Source organism: Schistocerca gregaria, chromosome 2 (genome assembly GCF_023897955.1).
Source record: "Schistocerca gregaria isolate iqSchGreg1 chromosome 2, iqSchGreg1.2, whole genome shotgun sequence".
Classification (NCBI taxonomy): domain Eukaryota; kingdom Metazoa; phylum Arthropoda; class Insecta; order Orthoptera; family Acrididae; genus Schistocerca; species Schistocerca gregaria.
In genome coordinates this window covers 197,841,370-197,868,718 of record NC_064921.1, presented here as the reverse complement: position 1 = coordinate 197,868,718, position 27,349 = coordinate 197,841,370, and the positions used below count along the sequence as shown (strand labels likewise).

At 39.3% G+C, this 27,349-nt stretch overlaps 1 protein-coding gene across 1 annotated transcript in view; it reads right to left on the bottom strand.

Annotated features, from left to right (window-relative positions):
- The window catches only part of LOC126336677 (triokinase/FMN cyclase-like), a 141,728-nt gene that overhangs the window by 36,953 nt on the left and 77,426 nt on the right, over positions 1-27,349 (bottom strand). The window contains exons 7-8 of the mRNA XM_050000625.1: positions 15,913-16,030; positions 13,860-13,945 (exon numbers count right to left, since the gene is read on the bottom strand). Coding sequence (XP_049856582.1) covers positions 13,860-13,945; positions 15,913-16,030 — 204 coding nt within the window. The remainder of the gene's footprint in view (positions 1-13,859; positions 13,946-15,912; positions 16,031-27,349) is intronic.

Genomic DNA, 27,349 nt, shown 5'->3' with positions numbered 1-27,349 from the left:
CATCAGGAAAGAGGGAAGGAGAGAGAAAGATGAAAGGATGTGGGTTTTAAGGGGGAGGGTAAGGAGCCATTCCAATCCCGGGAGCGGAAAGACTTACCTTAGGGGGAAAAAAGGACAGGTATACACTCCCAAACACACACATATCCACCTTTATGCACATCGTTGTCTACCAAGCTAAGTTCTTCACCGGATCAACATAGCCCAGCTTTAGCTTTTTTCACACCAGATCTCCAGTTTCTTTCTAGTTCACCTTTATCTCTCCCCGTATATTTTTTATTTTCATTTTCATTTCAGCCTCATGTTACACTTTCCACCTTCAAATACCATGTCACCCTCACAACACCTCCAAAACGACCCCATTAAGTTTTATTTACATTCCCTTTGCAAACATGCCTTTGCCCTAGCCAGATTACACTCCCATATTTATTTTCTCAGGCTTGTCTGACATTTGGCATTAGCCCCCAAAGGCCTCACACTTGAAGTTCCCGTCTCTGGCTGCAACCCTTCTTTCCATCAGCCCCTATACCAGTTCCAAACTGAACAATCCATAGCCCTCACCCACCTAATCCTTCACCTACACATCAACTCAGCCAATGAACACACCTGTCAACTCCTATCCTTAATAAAAGTCCTCAATCTTTCCTCTCCCACATCCACATTGGCTGTTCAGAGCATCCTCCTACAGGCCAACCACAAATTATAACAGCATGCCACCCTCCACCTCAAAAAACTATCCAATCTCCTGGTTTCCCATCTCCGGAAAGGCAGCTCACTCACCCTCCACAACCTTTCCAGCAAACCTCAACCTGCTCTCATTGCACACAAGCCCAGTCCCTCCCATCTACTCAATCTCCCACATCCAGCTCCACTCCCTCCAAAACCTCAAAATTCCAATCAACACAATCTGGAACCACATCACCCTAATTCAATAGCTAATCTTTCCTCCAAACCTCTCTCCCAATCCGAAACCTCTGTCGTTTCCAAAGGCCTCACCTTCAGCCCCACTCCCAGGTTCAACCAAACAGACCTCGTCAAAGATTTACCATCCTACACTCATACCCTCTGCTGGAAATATAACTTTGCCATGAAGAAAAATGATCCTAATCCTACTCCTAATTATCCAACTCCAGAAGACACTATTCAAATTGAACTCTGCCTGGAACAGTTTCATCCTCCATCACAGCGGGACCCACCTCCTCTTCCTCAAAATCCCCCTCTCCAAACCTTCGAGGAATTTCTGACTTCCAGCCTTGCCTCTCAATCCTTCTTGAAAAACCTTAATCCTACTCCCAACATCACCACTGCTGAAGCCCAAGCTATCCGTGATCTGAAGGCTGACCAATCCATTGTCATTCTTCCGGCGGACAAGGCTTCCACGACCGTGGTACTTGATCGTCGGAAGTATGTGGCTGAGGGACTGCGTCAGCTTTCAGACAACACCACATAAAAAGTTTTCCAAGGTAATCCCATTCCTGATGCCCAGGCCAAGCTTCAAGGAATCCTCAGAACCTTGGGCCCCCTACAAAACCTTGCACCTGACTCCATCAACCTCCTGACCCCACCAACACCCAACACCCCCTACCTTCTACCTTCTACCTTCTTCCTAAAATTCACAAACCCAAACATCCCAGCCGCCCCATTGTAGCTGGTTATCAAGCCCCCACAGAACGTATCTGTGCCTACGTAGATCAACACCTTCAACCCATTACATGCAGTTTCCCATCCTTCATCAAAGACACCAACCACTTTCTCCAACTCCTGGAATTCTTACCCAGTCTGTTACCCCCCCCCCCCCCCCCCCTCGGGAAACCATCCTTGTAACCATTGATGCGAATTCCTTATACACAAATATCCTGCACGTCCAGAGCCTCACTGCAAAGGAGCACTACCTTTCACGCTGATCACCTGCCACCCTACCTAAAACCTCTTTCCTCATCACCTTAGCCAGCTTCATTCTGACCCACAACTTCTTCACTTTTGAAGGCCAGACATACCAACAATTAAAGGGAACAGCCATGGGTACCAGGATGGCCCCCTCGTATGCCAACCTATTTATGGGTCGCTTAGAGGAAGCCTTCTTGGTTACCCAAGCCTGCCAACCTAAAGTTTGGTACAGATTTATTGATGACATCTTCATGATCTGGACTCACAGTGAAGAAGAACTTCAGAATTTCCTCTCCAACCTCAACTCCTTTGGTTCCATCAGATTCACCTGGTCCTACTCAAAATCTCATGCCACTTTCCTTAACGTTGACCGCCATCTGTCCAATGGCCAGCTTCACACATCCGTCCACATCAAACCCACCAACAAGCAACAGTACCTCCATTATGACAGCTGCCACCCATTCCATATCAAACATCCCTTCCCTTCAGCCTAGGCCTTCGTGGCAAATAAATCTGCTCCAGTCCTGAATCCTTGAACCATTACACCAACAACTTGAAAACAGCTTTCGTATCCCACAACTACCCTCCCACCCTAGTACAGAAGCAAATACCCAGAGCCACTTCCTCATCCCCTCAAACCCAGAACATCTCACAGAAGAACCCCAAAAATGCCCCACTTGTGACAGGATACTTCCTGGGACTGGATCAGACTCTGAATGTGGCTCTCCAGCAGGTATACGACTTCCTCAAATCCTGCCCCGAAATGAGATCCATCCTTCATGAAATCCTCCCCACTCCACCAAAAGTGTCTTTCCACCGTCTACCTAACCTTCATAACCGCTTAATTCATCCCCATGAAATCACCAAACTACCTTCCCTACCCTCTGGCTCCTACCCTTGTAACCACCCCCGGTGTAAAACCTGTCCCATGCACCATCCCACAACCACCTACTCTAGTCCTGGAACCCGGAAGGTGTACGCGATCAAAGGCAGAGCCACGTGTGAAAGGCTAAACATGCCTTGGTGCACGGCCAGCACATCTTGGCACAGTGTTACACCGTCCGGGTTATCTGGATACTTCCCACTAACACCAACCTATCCGAACTCCGGAGATGGGAACTTGCCCTTCAATATATTCTCTCTTCCCGTTATCCACCAGGCCTCAATCTCCACTAATTTCAAGTTGCTGCCACTCATACCTCACCTGTCATTCAAAATCATCTTTGCCTCTCCACTTCTCCCTCTCCCTTATAACACACATCCTTTCATCTTTCCCTCTCCTTCCCTCTTTCCTGACGAAGCAACCGTGGGTTGCGAAAGCTCAAAATTTTGTGTGTTTTTTTAATTGTGCCTATCTACCAGCACTTTCCCGCTTGATAAGTCATGGAATCTTTGTTTTTAATATATTTTTCCCATGTCGAATGTTTCTTTATAATATATATAAAGAAAGTATGTGCGGATGGATGTGTGTGTGTGTGTGCGAGTGTACACCTGTCCTTTTTTTCCCCTAAGGGAGGTCTTTCCGCTCCCGGGATTGGAATGACTCCTTACCCTCTCCCTTAAAACCCACATCCTTTCATTTTTCCCTCTCCTTCCCTCTTTCCTGACGAAGCAACTGCCAGTTGCGAAAGCTCGTAGTTCTGTGTGTGTGTTTGTGTGTTTTGTTCATGTGCCTGTCTGCCGGCGCTTTCCCGCTTGGTAAGTCTTGGAATCTTTGTTTTTAAAATATATATATATATATATATATATATATATATATATATATATATATATATATATATATATATATATATATATATATATGCTTTCGTTTTAGAATGTTTCCAAATATGTACATTCATTGGCCCCAGACCTACATTGATACCGGTGAAAGTCATTTTCCAATAGCTGTTATTGTTCCAGAGATATTTTGGGTGGACAAGATAGCTGGGACACCCTGTATATAAAACAAAGATGATGTGACTTACCAAACAAAAGTGCTGACAGGTTGATAGGCACACAAACATACACTTAAAACCCACATCCTTTCGTCTTTCCCTCTCCTTCCCTCTTTCCCGATAAAGCAACCATGGGTTGCGAAAGCTGAATTTTGTGTGTATGTTTGTGTGTCTATCAACCTGCCAGCACTTACCAAACGAAAGCAATGGTATGGATAGACACACAAACACACACACAAAATTCAATCTTTTGCAACCCACAGTTGCTTCATCAGGAAAGAGGGAAGGAGAGGGAAAGACGAAAGGATGTGGGTTTTAAGGAAGAGGGTAAGGAGTCATTCCAATCCCTTAGGGGAAAAAAAGGACAGGTATACACTCGTGCGTGTGCGCACACAGGCACACACACACACACACACACACACACACACACACACACATACACACACACACATCTATCCGCACATATACAGACACAAGCAGACATATGTAAAGGTAAAGACTTTGGGCAGAGATGTCAGTCGAGGCCGAAGTACGGAGGCAAAGACGTTGTTGAATGACAGGTCAGGTATGAGTTGGGGCAAGTTGAAATTACCAGAGGTTGCGGCCTGGTGGGTAGCGGAAAGAGAGGATATATTGAAGGGCAAGTTCCCATCTCCGGAGTTGTGATACGTTGGTGTTAGTGGGAAATATCCAGATAACCCATATGGTGTTACACTATGCCAAGATGTGCTGGCCGTGCACCAAGGCATGTTTAGCCACAGGGTGATCCTCATTACCAACACTGCCTTCCTGTGTCCATTCATGCGAATGGACATTTTGTTGCTGGTCATTCCCACATAGAAAGCTTCACAATGTAGGCAGGTCAGTTGGTAAATCACGTGGGTGCTTTCACACGTGGCTCTACCTTTGATTGTGTACACCTTCAGGGTTACAGGACAGGAGTAGGTGGTGGTGAGAATGTCATGAAGGATGGATCTCATTTCAGGGCAGTATTTGAGGAAGTCATATCCCTGCTGGAGAGACACATTCAGAGTCTGATCCAGTACCAGAAAATATCCTGTCGCAAGTGGAGCATTTTTGGGGTTCTTCTGTGAGAGGTTCTGGGTTTGAGGGGATCACGAAGTGGCTCTGGTTATTTGCTTCTGTACCAGGTCGGGAGGGTAGCTGCGGGATGCGAAAACTGTTTTCAGGTTGTTAGTGTAATGGTTCAGGGATTCAGAACTGGAGCAGATTTGTTTGCCATGAACACCTAGGCTGTAGGGAAGGGATCGTTTGATATGGAATGGGTGGCAGCTGTCATAATGGAGATACTGTTGCTTGTTGGTGGGTTTGATGTGGACGGATGTGTGAAACTGACCATTGGACAGATGGAGGTCAATGTCAAGAAAGGTGGCATGGGATTTGGAGTTGGACCAGGTGAATCTGATGGAACCAAAGGAGTTGAGGTTGGAGAGGAAATTCTGGAGTTCTTCTTCACTGTGAGTCCAGATTATGAAGATGTCTTCAATAAATTTGTACCAAACTGGGTTGGCAGGCCTAGGTAACCAAGAAGGCTTCCTCTAAGCGACCCATAAATAGGTTGGCATACTAGGGTGCCATCCTGGTACCCATGGCTGTTCCCTTCAATTGTTGGTGTGTCTGGCATTCGAAAGTGAAGAAGTTGTGAGTCAGGATGAAGATGGCTAAGGTTATGAGGAAAGAGGTTTTAGGTAGGGTGACAGGTGATCGGCGTGAAAGGAAGTGCTCCATTGCAGTGAGGCCCTGGACGTGTGGGATATTTTTGTATAAGGAAGTGGCATCAATTGTAACAAGGATGGTTTCCGAGGGTAACAGATTGGGTAAGAATTCCAGGCATTTGAGAAAGTGGTTGGTGTCTTTGATGAAGGATGGGAGACTGCATGTAATGGGTTGAAGGTGTTGATCCACGTAGGCAGAGATATGTTCTGTGAGGGCTTGGTAACCAGCAACAGTGGGGGGCTAGGGGATGTTTGGGTTTGTGAACATTAGGAAGTAGGTAGAAGGTAGGGGTGCGGGGTGTCGGTGGGGTCAGGAGGTTGATAGAGTCAGGTGCAAGGTTTTGTAGGGGGTCCAAGGTTCTGAGGATTCCTTGAAGCTTGGCCTGGGCACCAGGAATGGGATTACCTTGGAAAACTTTGCATGTGGTGTTGTCTGAAAGCTGACGCAGTCCCTCAGCCACATACTCCCGACGATCAAGTACCACGGTCGTGGAAGCCTTGCCCGTCGGAAGAATGACGATGGATCGCGCAGTCTTCAGATCATGGATAGCCTGGGCTTCAGCAGTGGTGATGTTGGGAGTAGGATTAAGGTTTTTCAAGAAGGATTGAGAGGCAAGGCTGGAAGTCAGAAATTCCTCGAAGGTTTGGAGAGTGGGATTTTGAGGAAGAGGAGGTGGGTCCCGCTGTGACGGAGGATGAAACTGTTCCTGGCAGGGTTCAATTTGAATAGTGTCTTGGGGAGTTGGATCATTAGGAGTAGGATTAGGATTATTTTTCATCATGGCAAAGTGATATTTCCAGCAGAGAGTATGAGTGTAGAACAGTAGATCTTTGATGAGGGCTGTTTGGTTGAATCTGGGAGTAGGGCTAAAGGTGAGGCCTTTGGATAGGACAGAGCTTTCGTATTGGGAGAGAGAGGTTTGGAGGATAGGTTAACTACTGAATTAGGGTTTTGTGGTTCCAGATTGTGTTGATTGGAATTTTGAGGTTTTGGGGGGAGTGAAGCTGGATGTGGGAGATTGAGTAGATGGGAGAGACTGGGTCTGTGTGCAATGACAGGAGGTTGAGGTTTGCTGGAAAGATTGTGGAGGGTGAGTGAGTTGCCTTTCCGGAGATGGGAAACCAGGAGATTGGATAGTTTTTTGAGGTGGAGGGTGGCATGCTGTTCTAATTTGTGGTTGGCTTGTAGGAGGATGCTCTGAACAGCCAATGTGGATATGGGAGAGGAAAGATTGAGGACTTTTATTAAGGATAGGAGTTGACGAGTGTGTTCATTGGCTGAGTTGATGTGTAGGTGAAGGATTAGGTGGGTGAGGGCTATGGGTTGTTCAGTTTGGAACTGGTATAGGGACTGATGGAAAGAAGGGTTGCAGCCAGAGACAGGAACTTTTAAGTGTGAGGCCTTTGGGGGTAATGCCAAATGTCAGACAAGCCTGAGAAAATAAAATATGGGAGCGTAATCTGGCTATGGCGAAGGCATATTTGCGGAGGGAATGTAAATAAAACTTAATGGGGTCGCTGTGGGGATGTTGTGAGGGTGACATGGTGTTAGAATGTGGAAAGTGTTACATGAGGCTGAAATGAAAATGAAAATAAAAATGTATGGGGAGAGATAAAGGTGAACTAGAAAGCAACTGGTGATCTGGTGTGAAAAAAAGTCGAACAAGTGTTGGTTAAAGCTGAACTATGTTGATCCTGTGGTCAACTTGGGTTGATAAACAATGATTGCCCTTCAACATATCCTTTCTTCTCACTACCCACCAGGCCTCAACCTCCGCTAATTTCAAATTGCCACTGCTCATACCTCACCTGTCATTCAAAAACATCTTTGCCTCTGTACTTCTGCCTTGACTGACATCTCTGCCCAAACTCTTTGCCTTTACATATGCCTGCTTGAGTCTGTATATGTGCGGATGGATATATCTGTGTGTGTGTGTGTGTGTGTGTGTGTGTGTGTGGGCGCGCGCGAGTTTATACCTATCCTTTTTTCCCCCTAAGGTAAGTCTTTCCGCTCCCAAGATTGGAATGACTCCTTACCCTCTCCCTTAAAACCCACATCCTTTTGTCTTTCCCTCTCCTTCCCTCTTTCCTGATGAAGCAACGGTGAGTTGCGAAAGCTTGAATTTTGTGTGTGTGTTGTGTTTGTGTGTCTATCAACATACCAACGCTTTCGTTTTGTAAGTTACATCATCTTTGTTTTTATATATGTTTTGCAAACAAAAAATTTGCGTATTTTTTTCCTTTGTCACAGCCAGTTTTAACAATGATTGTGGGGACGTACAGGGAGTACATAAAGTACGGGAACCCTACTTATGTCATTTTTAAGAGAAATCCTGAAAGTTTTTTTTTTTTTCATGTATACCGCCACAGCGATAGTCAGCGCTAGTCACAAACAAGGTGAATTCGGGTGCCGAGCGAATTTTTGGTATGTTGGAGTGTGACAAAAGCAACAGATCTCACTCTGTGTGACTTTTTCTGTGGGAACAAATTAAAGATCTGGTGTATGTAACGCCTCTACAACGTGATGTAGCAGAGCTCCGGGAGAGAATACGGGAAATGACTGCCACAGTCGACGAAGCCATGCTGGGACGGGTATGGCAAGAATTTGATTACCGTATTGCCGTCTGCCGGGTCCCTCATGGTTCGCATATTGAATGTTTGTACAAAATTTTCAGAGTTTCTCTTCAAAATGCAATATGTATGACATGTGGACAATATAATTTCAACATTTTGTGGCCTTGTCAGCAACTGTATAAATTTTAATTTTATAAACCAACAGCCTGAGTTGCGAAGTTTACCTAGGTTTCAGTCGGGATAACCCAACTTTCTTCAGAATAAAAGTAACTATCGTTTGTCCATAGTGAACATCGCCAAGCTAAAACTACAAATCCATAAATTATCGTCAGACTGAGTTCCAGTACAGCATTCATGGCTGGTGCATTGCAGTTGCGAAGTGGGGCCGAGGCAGTTTCAGATAAGTTTTTACAGTCTGATGTTAATTTATGGATTTGTAGTTTTAGCTTGACAATGTCCACTATGGCAAACGGTAGTTACTTTTATTCTGAAGAAGGTTGGGTTATTCCGACTGAAACCTAGGTAAATCTAGCTAAACTTTGCAACTGAGGATGTGGTTTTTAAAATTAAAATTAACATGTGTACAATGTTTAGTTCTTGTGCAATAAATAACTGAAAGTGCTTCCAGACTTTATGTACACCCTGTATATCATTAGACAAATTGTTTCTCCCACATATATCCTCTCTCATTATAAATGGTGTATGAAAAATAATCATCCAATTTGTCACGTCTATGTTTCTGAAACTAATAAACATATGCAATGAATTTTGTTTTTTGATCAATGAAAATCTCAAAAAGTCCACCCCCCCCCCCCCCCCTCCACCCATACCTTTACATAGGTGTTCAACATGCCCTCCGAGATGCACGGTATATGTCAATGCAGTATTCGTGTTGTTCCCACACTGCAGTGAGCATTTCTGGAGTTGTAGCTTCCACAGCTGCTGTTATGTGATGTCTCCGTTCATTCACTGTTGTTGGTAACAGAGGCACATAAACAGAGTCTTTCATATACCCCCACAAGAATTAATCACATACAGTAAGCTCCAGTGACCTTGGACGCCATTAAAGTATGGTTGAATCATTAGGTCCAATGTGACCAATTCATCGTTCCCTTTGATTTAAAAATTCCTGCACTTCCAGATTCCTGTAGGTAAATTAAGCCATTCAAATCAGTCTCCAACTGTGGGAAAAGAAAGCTCTCAAGCATTTTGAGATTTGTGCTTCCTGTAACAGTGTTCTTGGCAAAGAAAAAATAGACCACAAACCATTTCCTGTGAAACTGCATAAACACATTAAATTTTGGAGAGTCCCTCTCTTGTTGTATAACTTTATGTGGTTGTTCTATAACCCATATTCTCAGATTATGATGGTTCACCTCTCCTTTTTATTGTAATGTTGCCTCATTACTAAACACTAAGCATGGAAGAAAACTGTCATCCTACATCTTGCCAAGAATGAAATTACAGAAATGCACATGTTGTTTGTCACTTTCACAAAGAGCTTACAGTAGCTGAATTTTGTATGGTGTCATGTGTAAATGTCAACACAACACATGCCAGACAGACATCAGAGGGCATGTTGAGCTGTTGAGCTTGCATGGCGAACAGATTTCTGCAGGCTCCTTGTGAAACTATGGTGGATGCGTTCGGTATCTATGTCAGACACTCGGGGAAAGCCCAGTGATTTGCCTTTACACAAACAACCTGCTTCTCGGAATTGTTCATGTCATCATCTACTTCTCTGTGCTGTAGGAGGATCTACACCATACCTAGTATGAAATTCATGGTGAAAAGCTATTACTGACTTGCACTGTGCAAAACATAGAACACAAAATGCATTCTGATGTCCCGAACGATTTTTCTAGAACTGAAGTGGTTGCACATTATTGCTACCTAGTGGGGACAATGTAAAACTTGAGAGTTTGCTCTTTCCAACAGTAAGTTGTTCAATAGTTATGATTTTTTAAATTGAATGATCTGTGTGTATCCTATGCAGTTTTTGAAATATTGCTGTCTATATAACTTACAGCTACCTTATTAATTTCATTATATTCAGATGATTTTACTGGTACAGCAAACCAATGAACATCACTGAGAGATCTGAAAGATAATAAGAGGTAACAGCACCAGGCTGACAGTGTAGACTGAAATAAGCTTGTGGATTGTAACACAGATATTGCCCAGGTTTTTCATGTAAAATAATAAATAATCATAACCAGTTACTCCCACTTGATGTTCCGTAAATTCATTCCAAGTGCACCATATTATAATAAAAATTTCATAGTCTACATGTCTTCAAATTCATATCACAGCTTCACATATTTAAAGAATTTTGAATATAGATGAACACATAAATAATCCAGAGCTTTTCACCACAGACTTGCAACTCTCTGGACAAAATCAACAAACATTGGACTGACCTGTTGGGTACTGAAGCTGTGCTATATATGAAGTTACAAAAATCAAAGCGTTGGCAGTGTTGCTTGAATTTGCAGTTAATTAGACTAACAATTGTAAGTTGTACAATTACAGAATACTGAATACATTAATACATTTTACACATCACCTGGCTAAGTATATCAGAAAAACAACATCAAATATCATTACATGCATGTTTTTCATATCTTATTAAGTTTTGATGAAACCACCATTACACTATGGATTGATGAATAATTATATTGTTTGTGCAAAAAATTATATTTAAATTATGGGCAGCATTACACAAAAGAACGCACTTCATCCTAGGCTGAACTAGCCAGTATGTAAACAGTTTCTTGTGTATTGACAAATGTAAGATGTATCAATAAAATCAAAACTGTACCAGTTCACCTGTATTTATACGTAGATAATGTGTGGTTGCAAATTTCTAAGCTTTAATCTTCTTAACATTTATTCAGAGAATTATATGCATAATGTCCTGAAATTTTATTGTTTTTGGGATTTTGTTTGATTATTTGACATTGAAAAAACATCATTATTGTTATGGAACTCATGGCATAATAAAAGTAATATCACTCAATTGATGTAGTTCTCAGCTATGTGGTTTCTTTGTTTCAATGAAGTAAAAGGCTTTAATGAAACTATCAGATAAAAATGTTATTTCTGTGTTCATTATTTACTAATTTCTCTTTTAGTGTTCAAGCTTCATTTTTATTTATCACTAAAATATCTGCTGCCAGGGAAGACAAGGATGGCATCCTATACTTGCAAGGTTTGTTTTAGAATGGGTCTACTTCTCTTTGACATATAAGTAGTGTTGACACACCTATACATCACACCAACATAGTTACAGAATGAACTACTAAAATACAAATTTAAATTTCCTACCACACTATTCCTCTGCCAGATGTTAATGTTGGTGGTTCACATTGCCAATTGTTTCTAGTAAACAGTCAATATCAGATGTCCAAAATGTTGAAATTAAGTGCAAAGTATGATAAAATGACAAGGAGTGTTGAACACCTTTGTTTTGTCACTCAGCAGCGGACATAATTAAATGTTTTAAATTCCCTAAATCCACAGTTTATGATGCACAAAATATTCAGCTTCAGAGCAGTCAGACGAAAATTCCAGAGTACTGGCAAGGAAGCAACACTCAATACTCATTATTGCAAGGATCTGCAAAAGAAGTTCACTGAAAGAGTTCAAGTGCTGTTTCAGGGAATACAAGGCAATTGTTGTGATCACTGGCAGATATTATCAGTATCAGAAAACCAACAATGTATAGAAGTGTCAAGGAAGATATTCAATATAAATCCTACACCTTGAAAGTAAACAAATTCTCTTAGAGACTGCTCGGGCAAATTGAGTCAATTTCTGCAAACTGCACCTGTGCTCATTGAAAAATGATGCCACGAAGCAAAACAGATTATTTCTTGATGAGAAGACTTTTACATTAGATACAAAAACTAATTGAAGCAATTACAGCTAGCTCACACATGATTGAAAGCATGCCCCTGTTGTTGCCAGAACAAAATTTGCCGCCAGTTTTCAAGTGCTAAGTGTTGTACCCAGGATACGCTTGACTTTGTAACTCTGCATGTAAAAAAAAGTAGTTTATTTGAATGTTATTTCAAATGTTGAAAGGCTGTGGACAGAAACAGTGGTATCTGGGACACCATACGCTTTCCTGGGATTACACCTTGATTATAAATTTAGTTTGGATGAGCATACAGATGAAATACTGAAATGCCTAAACAAATCCTGATTTTCAGTGTTCATTTCATCAGACATAGGTGATGTAAAAATAAAAAAGCTGACACACTTTGCTTGCTAGCTCACACATGATTGAAAGCATGCCCCTGTTGTTGCCAGAACAAAATTTGCCACCAGTTTTCAAGTGCTAAGTGTTGTACCCAGGATACGCATGACTTTGTAACTCTGCATGTAAAAAAAAAATAGTTTATTTGAATGTTATTTCAAATGTTGAGGGGCTGTGGACAGAAAGAGTGGTATCTGGGACACCATACGCTTTCCTGGGATTACAGCTTGATTATAAATTTAGTTGGGATGAGCATACAAATGAAATACTGAAATGCCTAAACAAATCCTAATTTTCAGTGTTAATTTCATCAGACATAGGTGATGTAAAAATAAAAAAAGCTGACACACTTTGCTTGCTTTCGTTCCATAATGTTATAAAGTATCATATTTTGAGATAACTATTCAGTTAACCAAAAGTTTTACCTGTTCAGAAGTACGTAATATGCATTATCTGTGGTGTGAATTTATATACATCCACAGGAGTTTGTTCAAGTAACTGGGTATACTTAACTATTGCTTCTCAGTATACTTATTCCTAGTGAAATTTGTTGTAAATAATACAACCCTTTTTCCAACAAGCAGCTCATTTCACAAAATCAATACTAAGAACAGAAACAATCTACAAAAAGACTTTAAAGCACTTACTTTAGTGTAAAATGGCAGTCATTATCCAGGAACACATATTTCCAGTAAGTTATCAGCAATCACGAAAAATATTCAACTACAAATAAAGTTTAGTTTAAGAGAACCCTGAAAGACTTACTTGTACCAAACTCCTTTAACTCCATTGGTGAATTTCTAAATAGAACAGTAAATGTAGTGTATGTAAGTACTACTACCCTTATACTATTGCTGCTACTGCTACAACAACCACCGCTACTAGTACTATTACTACTATCACCATAATTTTGTTATTAGTATCACATAAAGTAAAATGTAATTAATGTTCCACATCCACAAAGATCTCCTCAATATGGATCCATGGAATGAAAATTCCATTTCATTTCACTTAATGTAATATAATCCACAGCAACGTTGTACACCATCCCACGAGTCATTTAGTACAAAATTGAAGATCAGTCTATTCTGGTATGTGTTGACCTATGGAATTGTGGTTTGCCTACAGCAATGTTTTAAATCTCCGCATTACTATGTATGAAACCTAGTCAAAATGTTCTTCAGTAAATCTCAATACTCCACTGTAACATCATTAAGGATAATCATTGAGGCAGCATTCACAGACATGGCTTCAGATATACATTATGTCATATATGGGTGCATTTCAGATTGAGACTGGAGTACACTGTTATAGCTAAATGATTGTGCTCTGTAGACCCCCCTATGCATAAAGAAAAAGAATTTTTTGTAATATTTAATGTTACTTAAAATTGCCTAAATTTTAGTATTGCAACCTGTATTATTATACAAACAGTTGATATTAGTTCCTTGAATTGTATATACATACTTTTATTCGACTTGCCCCTGCCTCACCATGAACTCCAAGGCCTAATTCCATCTCATCGGGGGCTAAGGTAAATAATGGTGGAGAACCTACAATAATATTAATATGTTTACCATAACAAATAAAAGTCAGTGGCAAAACAGTTTATAATAGAGAAAAAGAGAGAGAGAGAGAGAGAGAGAGAGAGAGAAGCAAGAAGTAGGTAGACATATGGGAAGGAGAAAAAATTTCAAAAATATTATCATCAAGAATGAAAATTCAATCTTTACTACAGATAGCTGAAACATTTCACATGGGGAGCAGTTTAGACATCAATCGTGGAGGCTAACAAACTCTAAAAATTTATAAATAAAATGAAAGAAATGTAGAATGTTGAAAAGGTGAGAAGAAGAACACCAGGTCATATGAAAATGTAACAATGATTTTGATTTTTACCAGGTCATAAGATACGTTCAACATACTGACCAGCACACAAAGCAAACAATGTACAGCTTAAATGAGAACTCTGATACTTACAATGATACAGAAAAAGAGTCATGCAGTGCATCCATGGATATCTGAGTTTTGCATCCGTAATAATTCCTTCATCAGACTCACTACATCATTTGCATCACATTTTTCTACCAAGGAACTGTAGGTGTGTATGTAAGTGTCATTAGTTTCACACCAAAACTCCATTTTGAACAGCACATTTAACCCATTTCTTCCCATTATAGCAAACATGCAACAAACAGTTTTCAACAATTTATTCTTTTCATGTAGTGTTAGACTACTTATGAAATATAAAAAACAGAACTTGTGAGTGCCTTTTAATGTAAGCATGGTGAGTTTTGTATAATAAGTTCATTTTGTGAAGTTAAACTATGTGTTGCATATGGGTTAAGAATACTACCAGACCTTGGTCAACCTGGATCCATTACATCAGATGAAGAGTAAGGTAGGGATAGAAACTAGAAGGACATAGTATCTACAAAACATGTATACAATGTAGTTGGATGATAGGTAAGCAGCAAAGGCAGAGCTTCCTAAGAGTACCAAAAGTGTTAAAAGTAAACTTTTGGCTATTTTGTTGCACTTAGACAGAAAGGCCAAAGACAGTTAACCCAAGAAACAGAATTGTCTCCTTACACTAATATGAAATCAACACTGTAATATTCACATAAAATTACTTCCCAGTTATTTCTACCATTTTTTTTTATATTTGTACTCTCTCTAATGGCTTAATGAAGTTAAAACATTGGAATCCTGTACACTGTCGGAACCACTATCATGTATGTTTAAAGTCAACAGTATTACTGAAGTATAGCATTCAAAGAACCATTCAATGCTACACTTATTTAAGTCTATGGCCGAGGACTTGATTCCACCATTGTGAATACAGCTACTCCCCTTTTGTTGTATTATGCCCACAATAATATGATCCTAACCAGTATCTATGTAGGTGCACCTGTTAACTTTCTTTAACTTCCAACGTCATCCAGTAATCTGTAAAACAACTTTAGATATTTTTTAAATTTCTGTTCTTTTTTTAAATTTCTGTCCTAAAAATCCACACATGTATACCACACATACTATGCTACACTAGTAGCCACTAATTGCAAGTGGTGCATGCTTTCACTGTTGGGAGGGGTTCTACAATTCTCCACTTAATAGTTAATGTTTAAAAAAACCTGCTTCTTAGATTCTCATAGAATCCACTGAAGCTCTGGTTTAAGTGCAATTGATTGTACAGTGCTTAAAAATGCTTGCTCAGTTTCCAGTCTGTGTGCAAGCCTGTCTGTCTTCATTAGTGCAGCTATCCACCTGCAAGAACCAAGGATGACATCTGAACTTTGGCAGCAGGTGCCATTGGTTCTATATGAAACACAATTTGCAGTCGGGTGCACCCTCTGGACCCAACAGCTGCCATTAGAGCCTCATCCGTATCTTGGATGAAACATTTCTCAATGAGTGTTTAATGGCCACAATATAACTGAGGAGACATTCTGGTTTTAGATTAGAAAATTTCTATCTTCTTTAGATTAGTCCAACTGTTTCAAAGAACTGTTGTATTTACCTGGCAAACTGCAAGCTGATAATGCTACACCTATTGTTGCCATACTGTTCACAACTTTCGTTAGTTCATTTTTAATTCCAGTCAGAGTATTTCCTTCTTCTGACATTGCACCACCAATCTGGAAAAGACAGAAGTACGTGTTATTCAAACACTGTTTATGTTGCATGCATCAGTACATACAATCCATTGTTATAAAGATCTGTTACAGCTGCAAATAGATTAACATGTACATAAAAAGGATTTTTTGTGAAGAGGAACAAGGAAGAACAGAAAGGAAATAATAAGACATCATTGCACCATTTCAATAGCGTAGGCTATCGAAAGTCAGAGGAAGTGAAGATTTGATGTTGAGCACAGCATGTGACGAACAATGGATATTGCAGTCAGTAAGTGAAGATGAAATAATCCTTTTCATTCTGGTTTCAGAGAGGGCAGGACAGCAGCCCCATTCATTTCAGAGAATAATGGTCATGATTGCAGACCAGAAAAAAAAAAATGTTAACAACAAGCAGTATTAGTTAACAGCAGAGGAGTATCCTGCAGAGGTCCCAAAACTAGTCTTGCTTATGACCAGTAATAATGCTCACATAGTTCTTGGAACAGAAAACTGGTTGAAATTGATAATAACAGTAGTAAAGTTTCAAATTCTGAATGAAGTGTATACCATAAAGATAGGCTAGACACTGACGGTAGAGATATGTTTATGGCTGTGAATACTACAATGATTTGTAGGTTAATCCAAATTCCAAATGCAAAATAATTTGGATGGAGAAAAGAAGTAGAGTAGGGTATGTGTAAATCTCCTGTTCACGCCATGGCATTAGGAGGAGATTTCAGTCTAAAGACTCAGATAATTAAAGTAGGTAGTAGGGAGGGGAATGAAGTGAAATTCTTCTAAATGCTTTACTTGAAAATTACTTTCTTGAGCAGTTGATCAACATCTTAGCTCTGATGGTTATAAACAGGTCTAAATTTTTTGACTCAGTTTTCTTAAAGCACGAATCAGTGATCACATAGAAATGTAAAAGAAGACAGGAAAATATTTCTGCATAGAAAATGCAGCAGGAAATATATTTCATTTTACCAGAACAACAACTCAAACACCCAGATCTTAAACTAAAAATACTGAGTATGGAACATAAGTTCAAAAGTGTTGGACAACATGTTTTAGACATTTAAGTGCTGAACAAAGTTATGAGAAATGAAAAGACTAGTTATGGATATATGACAAGTTAGATAGATGTTCCAAAAAGCAAAGAGAGTTTCACACCAAATTTGATCATTCCAAGAGACTTACAGAAAAACTAAAACTGAATGAATCCAAAACTGATGTATGGAGAGTCATGCGCGAATCATTCATTGAATTTGAAAGTAAAATTCAACCTACTACTCTGGCAGAAGTATCCTAAGAAGTTTAGGTCTTATGTTAAATCAGTAAATCGATCAAAGCCATCTGTCCAGATAGTTGACAAAAGCATTTAAATGGCGAAAGATGGAGAGAACGCTGAACAACAAAATCCATTTTTCAAAGTTCTTTCACTGAGGAAGACTGGCATGCTGTTCCTCCATTCAGTTGTCATACAAACAATAAAATGTTAGGTATCACAGAGACTACAAGATAAAAATTCAAATAAATTTGCTCTACAGAAGAAATGAGATATACTGAATGAGGTGGGTGCATTGGTTAGCACACTGGACTCGCATTTGGGAGGACGACGGTTCAATCCCACTTGGCCATTCTGATTCAGGTTTTCCGTGATTTCCCTAAATCGCTCCAAGCAAATGACCAGATGGTTCCTTTGAAAGGGCACGGCCGACTTCTTTCCCCGTCCTTCCCTAATCCGATGAGACTGATGACCTCACTGCCTGGTCTCCTCCGCCAAAACAACCCAACTTAATGAGATATGTATCATTCAATATAGAGTAGGCAAAAGAACTTGCTCCACTTCTAGCAGCAGGAGCAATGAAGAATTTCAAGTGACTGAAAAAAAAAACATGGATGTCACTTCTGTTTTGAAAGATCATCAAACAGATGCATGCAACTATAGGCTTATATCATTAATGTCAGTTTGTTGTATAATTTTGGAACATATTACTATCTTCATGAAGCCCAAAAATTCTCTCCTGTTAATGTAAATTACATAAACAAATATTCTTGTTTTGTTCCTCCACAAGACCTAGAAGGCAGTAACTACTGGCATCCAGATTAATGTTGTATTCCTTCATTTCCAAAAAGTCAAGTTCTTCACTGTTGCTTAATGAACAAATAGGATATACCACACCAGATTTGTGATTAAATTGAAGCATTTTCCATTTTTATTATCACATAGCATGCCTTATACAATCAAAGATTGCGACATAGGTGACTTGTCAGTTTTACACTATATATAATAATACTAAAAATAGACAATAAACTAATAATACATATGGTGTAACATCTTCAAAGAGGTATTTTAATTACAATTATAATGCATTGTTGCTATTCAAGAAATCTTCTGCACTATATTAACATTTATCTTTCAGATATTTTTCCAGGTGTTTTTGGTACCTTTTACATTTGGGTCATCCATACTTTTCCATATTTTATTTACAAATTTCATGCCCATATAGAATGGGGTTTTTTCATATGATTTTAATCGGTGGGTAGGTATCATGTAGCTTGTTCCATATCTAGTATCATATTAATGCAAGAAGCAGTTGCCCTCAAAAAGTTGTGGGTTTCTTTTCGTGAAAGTGAGAGTTTCATCTTTATATACATAATTCTACTGTATGTGTGTATGTCACTGAACTCCTCATAAATGGCTGGACCGATTTGAATGAATTTTTTTTGTATGCATTTGGGTGGTGCCTTGGATGGTTTAGATTCACAAATCAGCCTGGCAGATGCCACTGCAGTCAGTATCTAGGTTATTTATCTATACTGCAGCTAAACGGCTAGATCGATTTTAATGAATTTTTGTGAATGCATTCAAGTGGGGGCCTGGATGATTTAGATTCACAAATCAGACCGGCAGATGGTGCTGCAGTCGGTATCTAGGTTATTTATCTATACTGCAACTAAACGGCTGGATCGACTTAATGAATTTTTGTGTATGCATTCAAGTGGGGCCTGGAAAACTTGGTTGACGAACTCTGAATTCACAATTAGTCCAGAACCATTGGTTAAATAGATTGGCAGAAGATCAATTGATGGACAATGAAAGTTTAAGAAACTAGGCTGCAATCAGACATGCTAATGAAAGTCAAGAGTAAGCCAATGAACACCTTCGAACTAATGCATTGAGACAAAGACTGACCCATCAACGAGTCACCGACACATTCAGAACATGTGAACAACAGAATTTGCAAGTGTATCGCGCATTGACACGTGCATCACTTCTTCGCCTTGCGTTTGAATATGAGTCGGACATCGACTATTCGTGGTATTCACAAATTATAATCGGTGCTACGAACAAGCAATGCCAACACTGTCATGCACTCAAATACAAAGGTGAATCAGCCAGTTTCTGCTGCGCGTCTAGAAAAGTTGTATTGCCACCATTGAATTCGCTGTCAAAAGCACTGAAAACACTATTGGCTGGAGCTACATCTCAATCTAATTTTGTGTGTGTGTGTGTGTGTGTGTGTGTGTGTGTGTGTGTGTGTGTGTGTGTGTGTGTGTGTGTGTGTGTGTAAAATTCACAAATTCAATTTGTGCTCTCAAATGGCATCATTTGGAGCAACAAAAACCGTTCAGAATGAGGATGGTCACAATTTCCAATCAACATTTGAGATTCAGGGACAAGTGTATCATCAAATTGGTTCTTTAATGACGATGCCTGATACCGAATCAAAATTTCTGCAAATCTACTTCATGGGTGATGAGGAGCAGCAAATAAACGCATGCTGCCAGTACAACCAACTGAGCAGATAGAGGAGCAAGAAGTTGTGGATATTTTAGAACCATTTTTACAGAATCACAACCAGTTGGTCCAGTTGTTCAATACCATTTCAAACAGACTGCAAAACAACTATATGATCATCATCAAAGCAGGCACGTGGACCGATATAATGCACTGACCATTAATGAAGTTGCAGTTGTTATGGTTGACAATGCATTTGAACGTCGAGATATACAAATCCAACGCAGACATAACACAGTGCATATGATTGAAGACAGTCATTGCTCTTACGGTGCTTTGCAATATCCACAGATATTTTGGGGAGGAGAAGATGGATATCATTTAAATATCAAACAAAGAAATCCAGCAACAGGTACAATCTACACGTCATTACCTAATATTTTACTTTTATGCACAATTAATTTCTTTTTGTCTGAATTATATTTTTACTTTGCAGGTGCAGAAAGCAGCAAGAAAGTGAGTACGATGAACTTCTACGCATATCGGTTGATGATTTGTGCCCATGAAGACAATAATATTCTCCGATGCCGCCAGCTGTTTCATCAATATATCGTTGATATGTATGCAAAAATTGAAAGCAAGCGAATACAATACATCAGGGATAATCAAGCAAAACTTTGAGCTGAGGAATAGATTCATTCGTGTGATAATATTGTTGGTAACGCAGATGGAATAACTAATATCAACGACATCGGTACTTCATATATTCTTCCATCATCATATACTGGTAGCCCACGTCCTACGCAAGAATATATTCAAGACGCCATGACTTATGTGCATGCGTACGGACGACCAGATTTGTTCATTCCGGATTGGAATATCGATCAAGAATTGTATGAGATTGTTACCGCTAACATGATCCACTGTCCATGCGGTGCTATAAACATGACGGCGCCGTGCAAGGACAAAGCAAAATGTACGAAACGTTTTCCAAAAAATTGTATAAATGATACAATCACTAATATCGATGGTTACCCATTGTATCGTCGTAAAGACAATGACCATGGTTGTGATCACATCAATTACGCATGTCAAACGGTACAACAGTTGACACTGACAATCACTGGGTGATTCTGTATTCACCATTGCTGTGTAAAATCTACAATGCACACTTAGACATTGAGCTCTGCAGTTAGGTGAAGTCTTTAAAATATATATGCAAATATGTCCGTAAGGGCAGTGAGATGGCTGTATTTGCTGTTCACAATGTTAACGAAAACAATGAAATAACACAGTATCAAATGGGCCGATACATCAGCAGCAATGAAGCATTTTGGCATATTTTGGGTTTTCCAATACACAAAAGAGACCTTGCTGTTATACATTTGGCCGTGCACCTTGAAAATGGACAGCATGTTTATTTCATGGAAGAAACTGGTCTACAATGTGCATCAATTGCCCCAAAAGCCACATTAACTGAGTTTCGAATTATGCAACCGACCTGGTATTCCTGGTAAATTTGCAAAGACATGTGCCACAATATTTCATATGGAACAGAAAGTCAAAAATGTGGGAACCATGAAAGCAAGGTGTTCTGGTTGAAGGATACAAAGGCATATTTGTGGGAAATACATTAGGCTGATTATACACAGTCCGTCCAAAGCAATGTGAATGTTTCTTCTTGCGTTTATTGTCAGTTAATGTTCTTGCACCGACGCCCTTCCAATACTTGCGAACAGTCAATGGCATTTTGTACGACACACATCATGATGCGTGTCTTGAATTGCATTTGCTGGAAGATGATCACCATTGGTATATTACACTTGTAGATGCAGCATTGAGTTACTGTCCTCATCAAATTCACCAGTTATTCACCATATTATTGACAACGTGTTTTCCATCTCAAGCTTCTGTTCTCTGGGACGAATACAAAGATTCCATGAGCAACGACATTCTGCATCGCATTCGAATCGCTGATCAAGATCCCAATATCGATTTTTTGCCAGAAATATATAATGAGGCACTAATAAAGATTGAAGATATTTGCATTCTGATTTCGAATATACCACTCATTCAGTTTGGTGTGCCCTCACCTAACTGCCCAGCAACAGACATCATTAACAGTGAGATTCAGTGCAAACAAGAGTTCAATACGGTCTCTTTAACTACTTTCGTTGAAAGTTTGGATGCACCAGGTGACACTGGAAAAACATTTCTCATCTCACTAATATTTGCGCGCATTTGATCACAAAATCATATTGCGTTAGCAATGGCTTCATCAGGTATTGCAGTCACTTTGCTTGATGGCGGATGGACTGCACATTCAGGACTCAAGTTGCCATTGAACATTCACACAAATCCAGATGCAATGTGCAACATAAAACACCATTCCGATATGGCTAAAGTTTTGCAAAAATGCAAAATTATTATCTTGGATGAATTCACTATGACCCACAAGCATTCACTTGAAGCTCTCGATAGAATGACGAAAAATCTAAATAGTAACACCAGGCTTTTTGATGGTGCCTTACTGCTGCTATCCGGTGATTTTAGACAGACATTGCTAGCCATTCCATGTGCTACATATGCAGATCAAATTAATGCATGTATAAAACAATCTTAACCATTGCATGGAGACACACAATGCATCAAATTGCCAGACAGTTTCTGCAATGTGGTAAAATATGAAAGATGCTTTGATTGAAAGCATATTTCCAAATTTACAAGATAATTATATTAATTACGCATGGCTTCGTGAATTAGCTATTTTAGCCACAAAAATATCAATGTTGATGCTATTAACTTCAAAATACAACAGTCATTGCCTGGCAATGCGATATTGTTCAAATCAATCGACACTGTTACCGATACTGACGAAGCAGTCAACTATCCTGTTGAATTTTCGAATTCACTGGATTTACCAGGAATGCAACCACATTAAGATAAATTTAAACAAACATTATTGATTATAATGAATTGTTTTTAGAAAATTTGATGTTATTTCAAAATAAAGAATAATGAACTTATATACTGTGAGACCTTAACTTTTCCCGGCGAATTGAATGTTCAAATAACTTACGGGTTTGCTGCCAGGTGACGTCGTCGACCACCGCTGATATTTCGACAGGAGCACACCCGTAAGTTATTTGAAACTTATATATTATTTGTCTTTCATTTCATGCTTTGTTTAATATCCTAATCACTTGAAATATCATGTAGGACAATGTCTGTCAGGTCCACTAGTAGACGTATATGCTTGAAATGCTCATTAGATCTAGTCTTACAAATAAATGTTTACAATCTTACTTTGGTTTTGCTCCCCCCATTGCTCAGATGATTCTTTTTTGTAGTCTAAAAACTCTAAGTAAATTTGTTTTTCCAGACCCCCAGAAAATTATACTATACCTAATGACTGAAACAAATGATGCATTATATACAGTTTTTCTTACAGCTAAATCAATAATACTATACAAGATATTCATAATATATACAAGGCTATACAGTTGATCCAGTATGTTGTCCACATGGTGACTCCATAACAGGTTTTTATTGACTAATACGCCGAGGAATTTCACACAGTCTGCAGTCTTTCATTTTTTGTCCATATACCTTAATTCAACTATAGACTGTGCAGATTGTTTTGTGGTGAAATGAATAATTTCTGTTTTTTAAAAATTTAATGTCAAGTTATTTTTTTTTTTTTACCCATACCTCCACTTCCCCAAATGTTTGTTCAATATGACGAATTAGGCCTACCTCATTTTTACAACAGACTACAGTTGTTGAGTCATCTGCATAGAGGATAGTATCAGATTGGATCTGGCATGGCATATCATTAATATAATACAGAAAAAGTAGTGGCCCTAATATTGAACCTTGTGGAACAACTAACTGAGTGTGCTTCTCGCCGGAGAGAAATTTCTTGCCATTAATGTTAATAAATACTCTTTTTTTTCTGTTTGAAAGTATGAAGACATCCTGCTAAGAGATTTGTCTTGAAAACCATAGCGTGCCAATTTTTGGAGAAGCAGGTCATGATTTACTGTGTCGAAGGCTTTGGATTGGTCACAAAAGATTCCTGACACATACATTCTATCATCAAGACATCTGCTGACTTTTGTGACTAATTCATTTATTGCATGGATTGTGCTGTGGCCTTTTCTGAAACCATATTGATTGCATAAGATAATGCTGTTAGATGAATTGTGAATTTTGATCTTATCACATGCAGCTCTTTCCAATATTTTTGAGAAAATTGGTAACAGTGATATTGGCCTATAGTTGCCCAATTCATCGTGTTTGCCTTTTTTACGTACTGGCTGAACTTCTGCATATTTTAATGGATCTGGGAAACATCCATCATCAAAAGATTGGTTGATTATGAAAGAGAGTGGATATGCAATACTGTGACACTATTTTTATTATTTCAATGGGGACCTCATCCCACCCCACAGATTTTCAATTTTTTAGGGACATTATGATTTTGATGACATCTGAGATGGAAACATGAGAAAACTTAAAACAAGAGCAATTACTGTCTGTCATATTGGGCTTTGTTTTTGGTGGTGAACAATCACCAAATTTGTTACAGTTCATGAAAAAGTCATTGAACGATTCACAAATGGCACTGGGTTCTGTAACAGCTCTACCATTTATCACTATTTTAGAAGGGCATTTTCTCTCTGCCTCACTGCCAACTTCACTTCTTATAGCAGACCAAAGAGCTTTTGATTTGTTTTTTTTTTTTTACATTTGAAATGAAATTATTATTCACAGTACATTTTGCCAGTTTAACTAGTTTGTCAAATGTTTTTTTTGTATGTGCTTACATACTTAAGAAATTCATGGCTTTGAGTTACTTTTGCCTCCATATGCAGTTTCCTCTTAGTAGCACTAGACACTCTAATTCCTTTTGTTACCCATGATCTACTTTTATGGGACTTGGTCCTCACTGTTACAAAAGGGATGCATTCATTGAATATATCAAAGAATTCAGTTAAAAAGTTATGGTAATTGTCACTTGTGGAAATGTGTTTTCTGACTGTCCACTTGGTTTGACTTAGTTTTTTACAAAATACTTCCATATTTTCTTGACTGAAATACCTACATCTTTTTGTTGTGCAGACTGAATTTTGTTTCAGTAGTAATACAAATAGCACTTACGGTCTGATACTACTAAATCTAAAAGAAACTTTTCTTTTACATAATAATTATAACTACTTACAATATTGTCAATACATGTTGCAGAGGTTGCTGTAATTCTTGTATACTGATCAAAATTGAGATTTAGCCCATCTGTGTCTACCAGGTTCTTTAAGTGTGAAGAAAATTTGTCATCAGTCCTTACATCTATGTTGAAGTCAGCACATATAACCACTTTCTTGTACAGTTTCTCATTTTTTAATTTATGTAGCAATGTATCAAACTTATCTAAAGATACAGAGCTTATATGGTACCCAGGGATGTGATATATGCTGAGAATTAATATGATATACTGTGATTTCTATACAACAACTTTCAAATGTACCTTTTTCACTCAGATGGCTAAAATTCGATCTGATATCATAGTCTACTGAGGAATGAACTAGTATGTAAGAGCCTCCATACTCATTGGTCCTACAAAAGCTGGTAGCCAGTTTATAACCTGTAAGTTTAGTCAGGAGATTGATATTTTCAGATTTTAGCCAATGTTCATTAAGATATATTACTTTCACAGACTGTTTCACACTTTCTAGCAAAATTTCTATATCATAAAGCTTCCTGATCATTCCTTCAGACAGACCTCTAATGTTTAAGTGCATAATGAAATTACTACTGCATATATTATTAGGCAGAGGGTCTTTATTTTTAAAACTAATTTGACTATAAAGAAATGGAGTGTCCACCTGAGTGTTGATTGCTTGTTCTGGATTCATTGCATTGGGCCAAATTTTTTTCCTGTTTCCCTGTGTGTGAGCGTCTTGATGATGATTAGGTATAGTTTTCTTGATGATAATTTCAATCTCTGCTGTAGCTTCTGAGGCTGGTTCTGGCATCCCCACATCTTCTGGATGTGATCTTTCTGTTTGAGCTGGCGCTGTGGGTGCAACTATGTGTGTGATTTTCAATTTCCTTGGTCGAAACTGGTTGCATGGCAATTGGTTTTCTTGCGATGTCATCTTTTTGTATTAATTTTCCTAGCATTTTGCCAACGTTTGACTTGGCAACTTTATTATAATATAGCCCATGTTTCGTAAACAAATCTCTTGCATGAGGAAGATCGAAAATGTTACATTTTGATGGGACTTACATATTTTGTAGAACTGTCTGTTTACTTTTGCAAGCTCCAGATTTACGATGGAATTGTCTTGAAGATCATATTAGTGAGGCAAGCTAGTAACTATGATGTTCAGAACTTTCAGATCAAGTAATGTAGTTTTTAAATACTGGGTCACATGTTTACCCTCATTTCTGTATACATCATTACTTCCACCCTTGATTACGAAGGCATCATTCTTAGATAGCACACAATCCTGAAGGCACTGGAGCAGATGAATCGTGTTCGGGGCGATCGATTTCTTCTCTGCTCCGATTCTCTTAGTGCCTTACAATCACTGCAGAACCTGTACCCGACTGAGGAGATGGTCCAGCTGATACATAACCAACTGTACTTGCTCCAACAGCGGGGTACAGAAGTATCCTTCTGCTGGGTGCCTGGTCATGTCGGCATATGGGGCAATGAACAGGCCGATCGCTACCAAGGAGGCCTGCAGAGAGCAGGATGTGGTCCAGTGTCCTATTCCCTTGCAGTCAGTCATCGCTGCACTCCACAGGAAGTGCATGGAGTTGTGGGAGGATGAATGGCTGGCGGTGACGGCCAATAAACTGCGGTTGATTAAGTCAACCACTCGGCCGTGGCGTTCCTCCTGCCGGTTGCTCAGGCGGGAGGAGGTGGCGCTCACATGTCTTCGGATCGGGCACTGTCCTCTCACACACAGCTTTTTATTATGGCGGGAGGATCCTCCATTTTGTGATGCTTGTGGTGTGCACATATCTGTCGGGCACATTTTAACAGACTGCATTTTATACCGTGATGCACGGGCAGAAGCACAAGTTGATGGGGATCTGCCTTCTGTTTTAGCTAATGATGAGACGTGTGTGTCTAGGGTTTTTAAGTTTTGTGATGTGTCTGGACTCTGGCCTAAAATTTTAGGCTGGAGGTTTTAGTGTACTGCAGAGTGGCTGACTCTTCCCCTTTTTTCCTTGTGCTCAGCCAGCCACTTCAATCTGCTACATTGTTTTAGCTTCCCCTATCATTTTCTTCCTGTGTTATCCATGTTTTACTTCTGACGCTCTGCTTCATCCCACGCTTTGGTGTGGGTGAGCACATGTTTTTCAACGATTGTTACCCATGTTTTCTGTTCCATTTTATATTCCTTTTCTGGGATTTTTCTTGTCACCCGTCTCACTAAGTTACTGAACGTGTGCTGAAGACTTTGCTGTTGTGCACCCAAAACCCCTCTACTACTACTACTACTACTACTACTACTACTATTAAGTGAGTTGCTGTTCTTCATTATCTCAGTCAAAGGTGCACTGAGTTTCGTCATATCTGT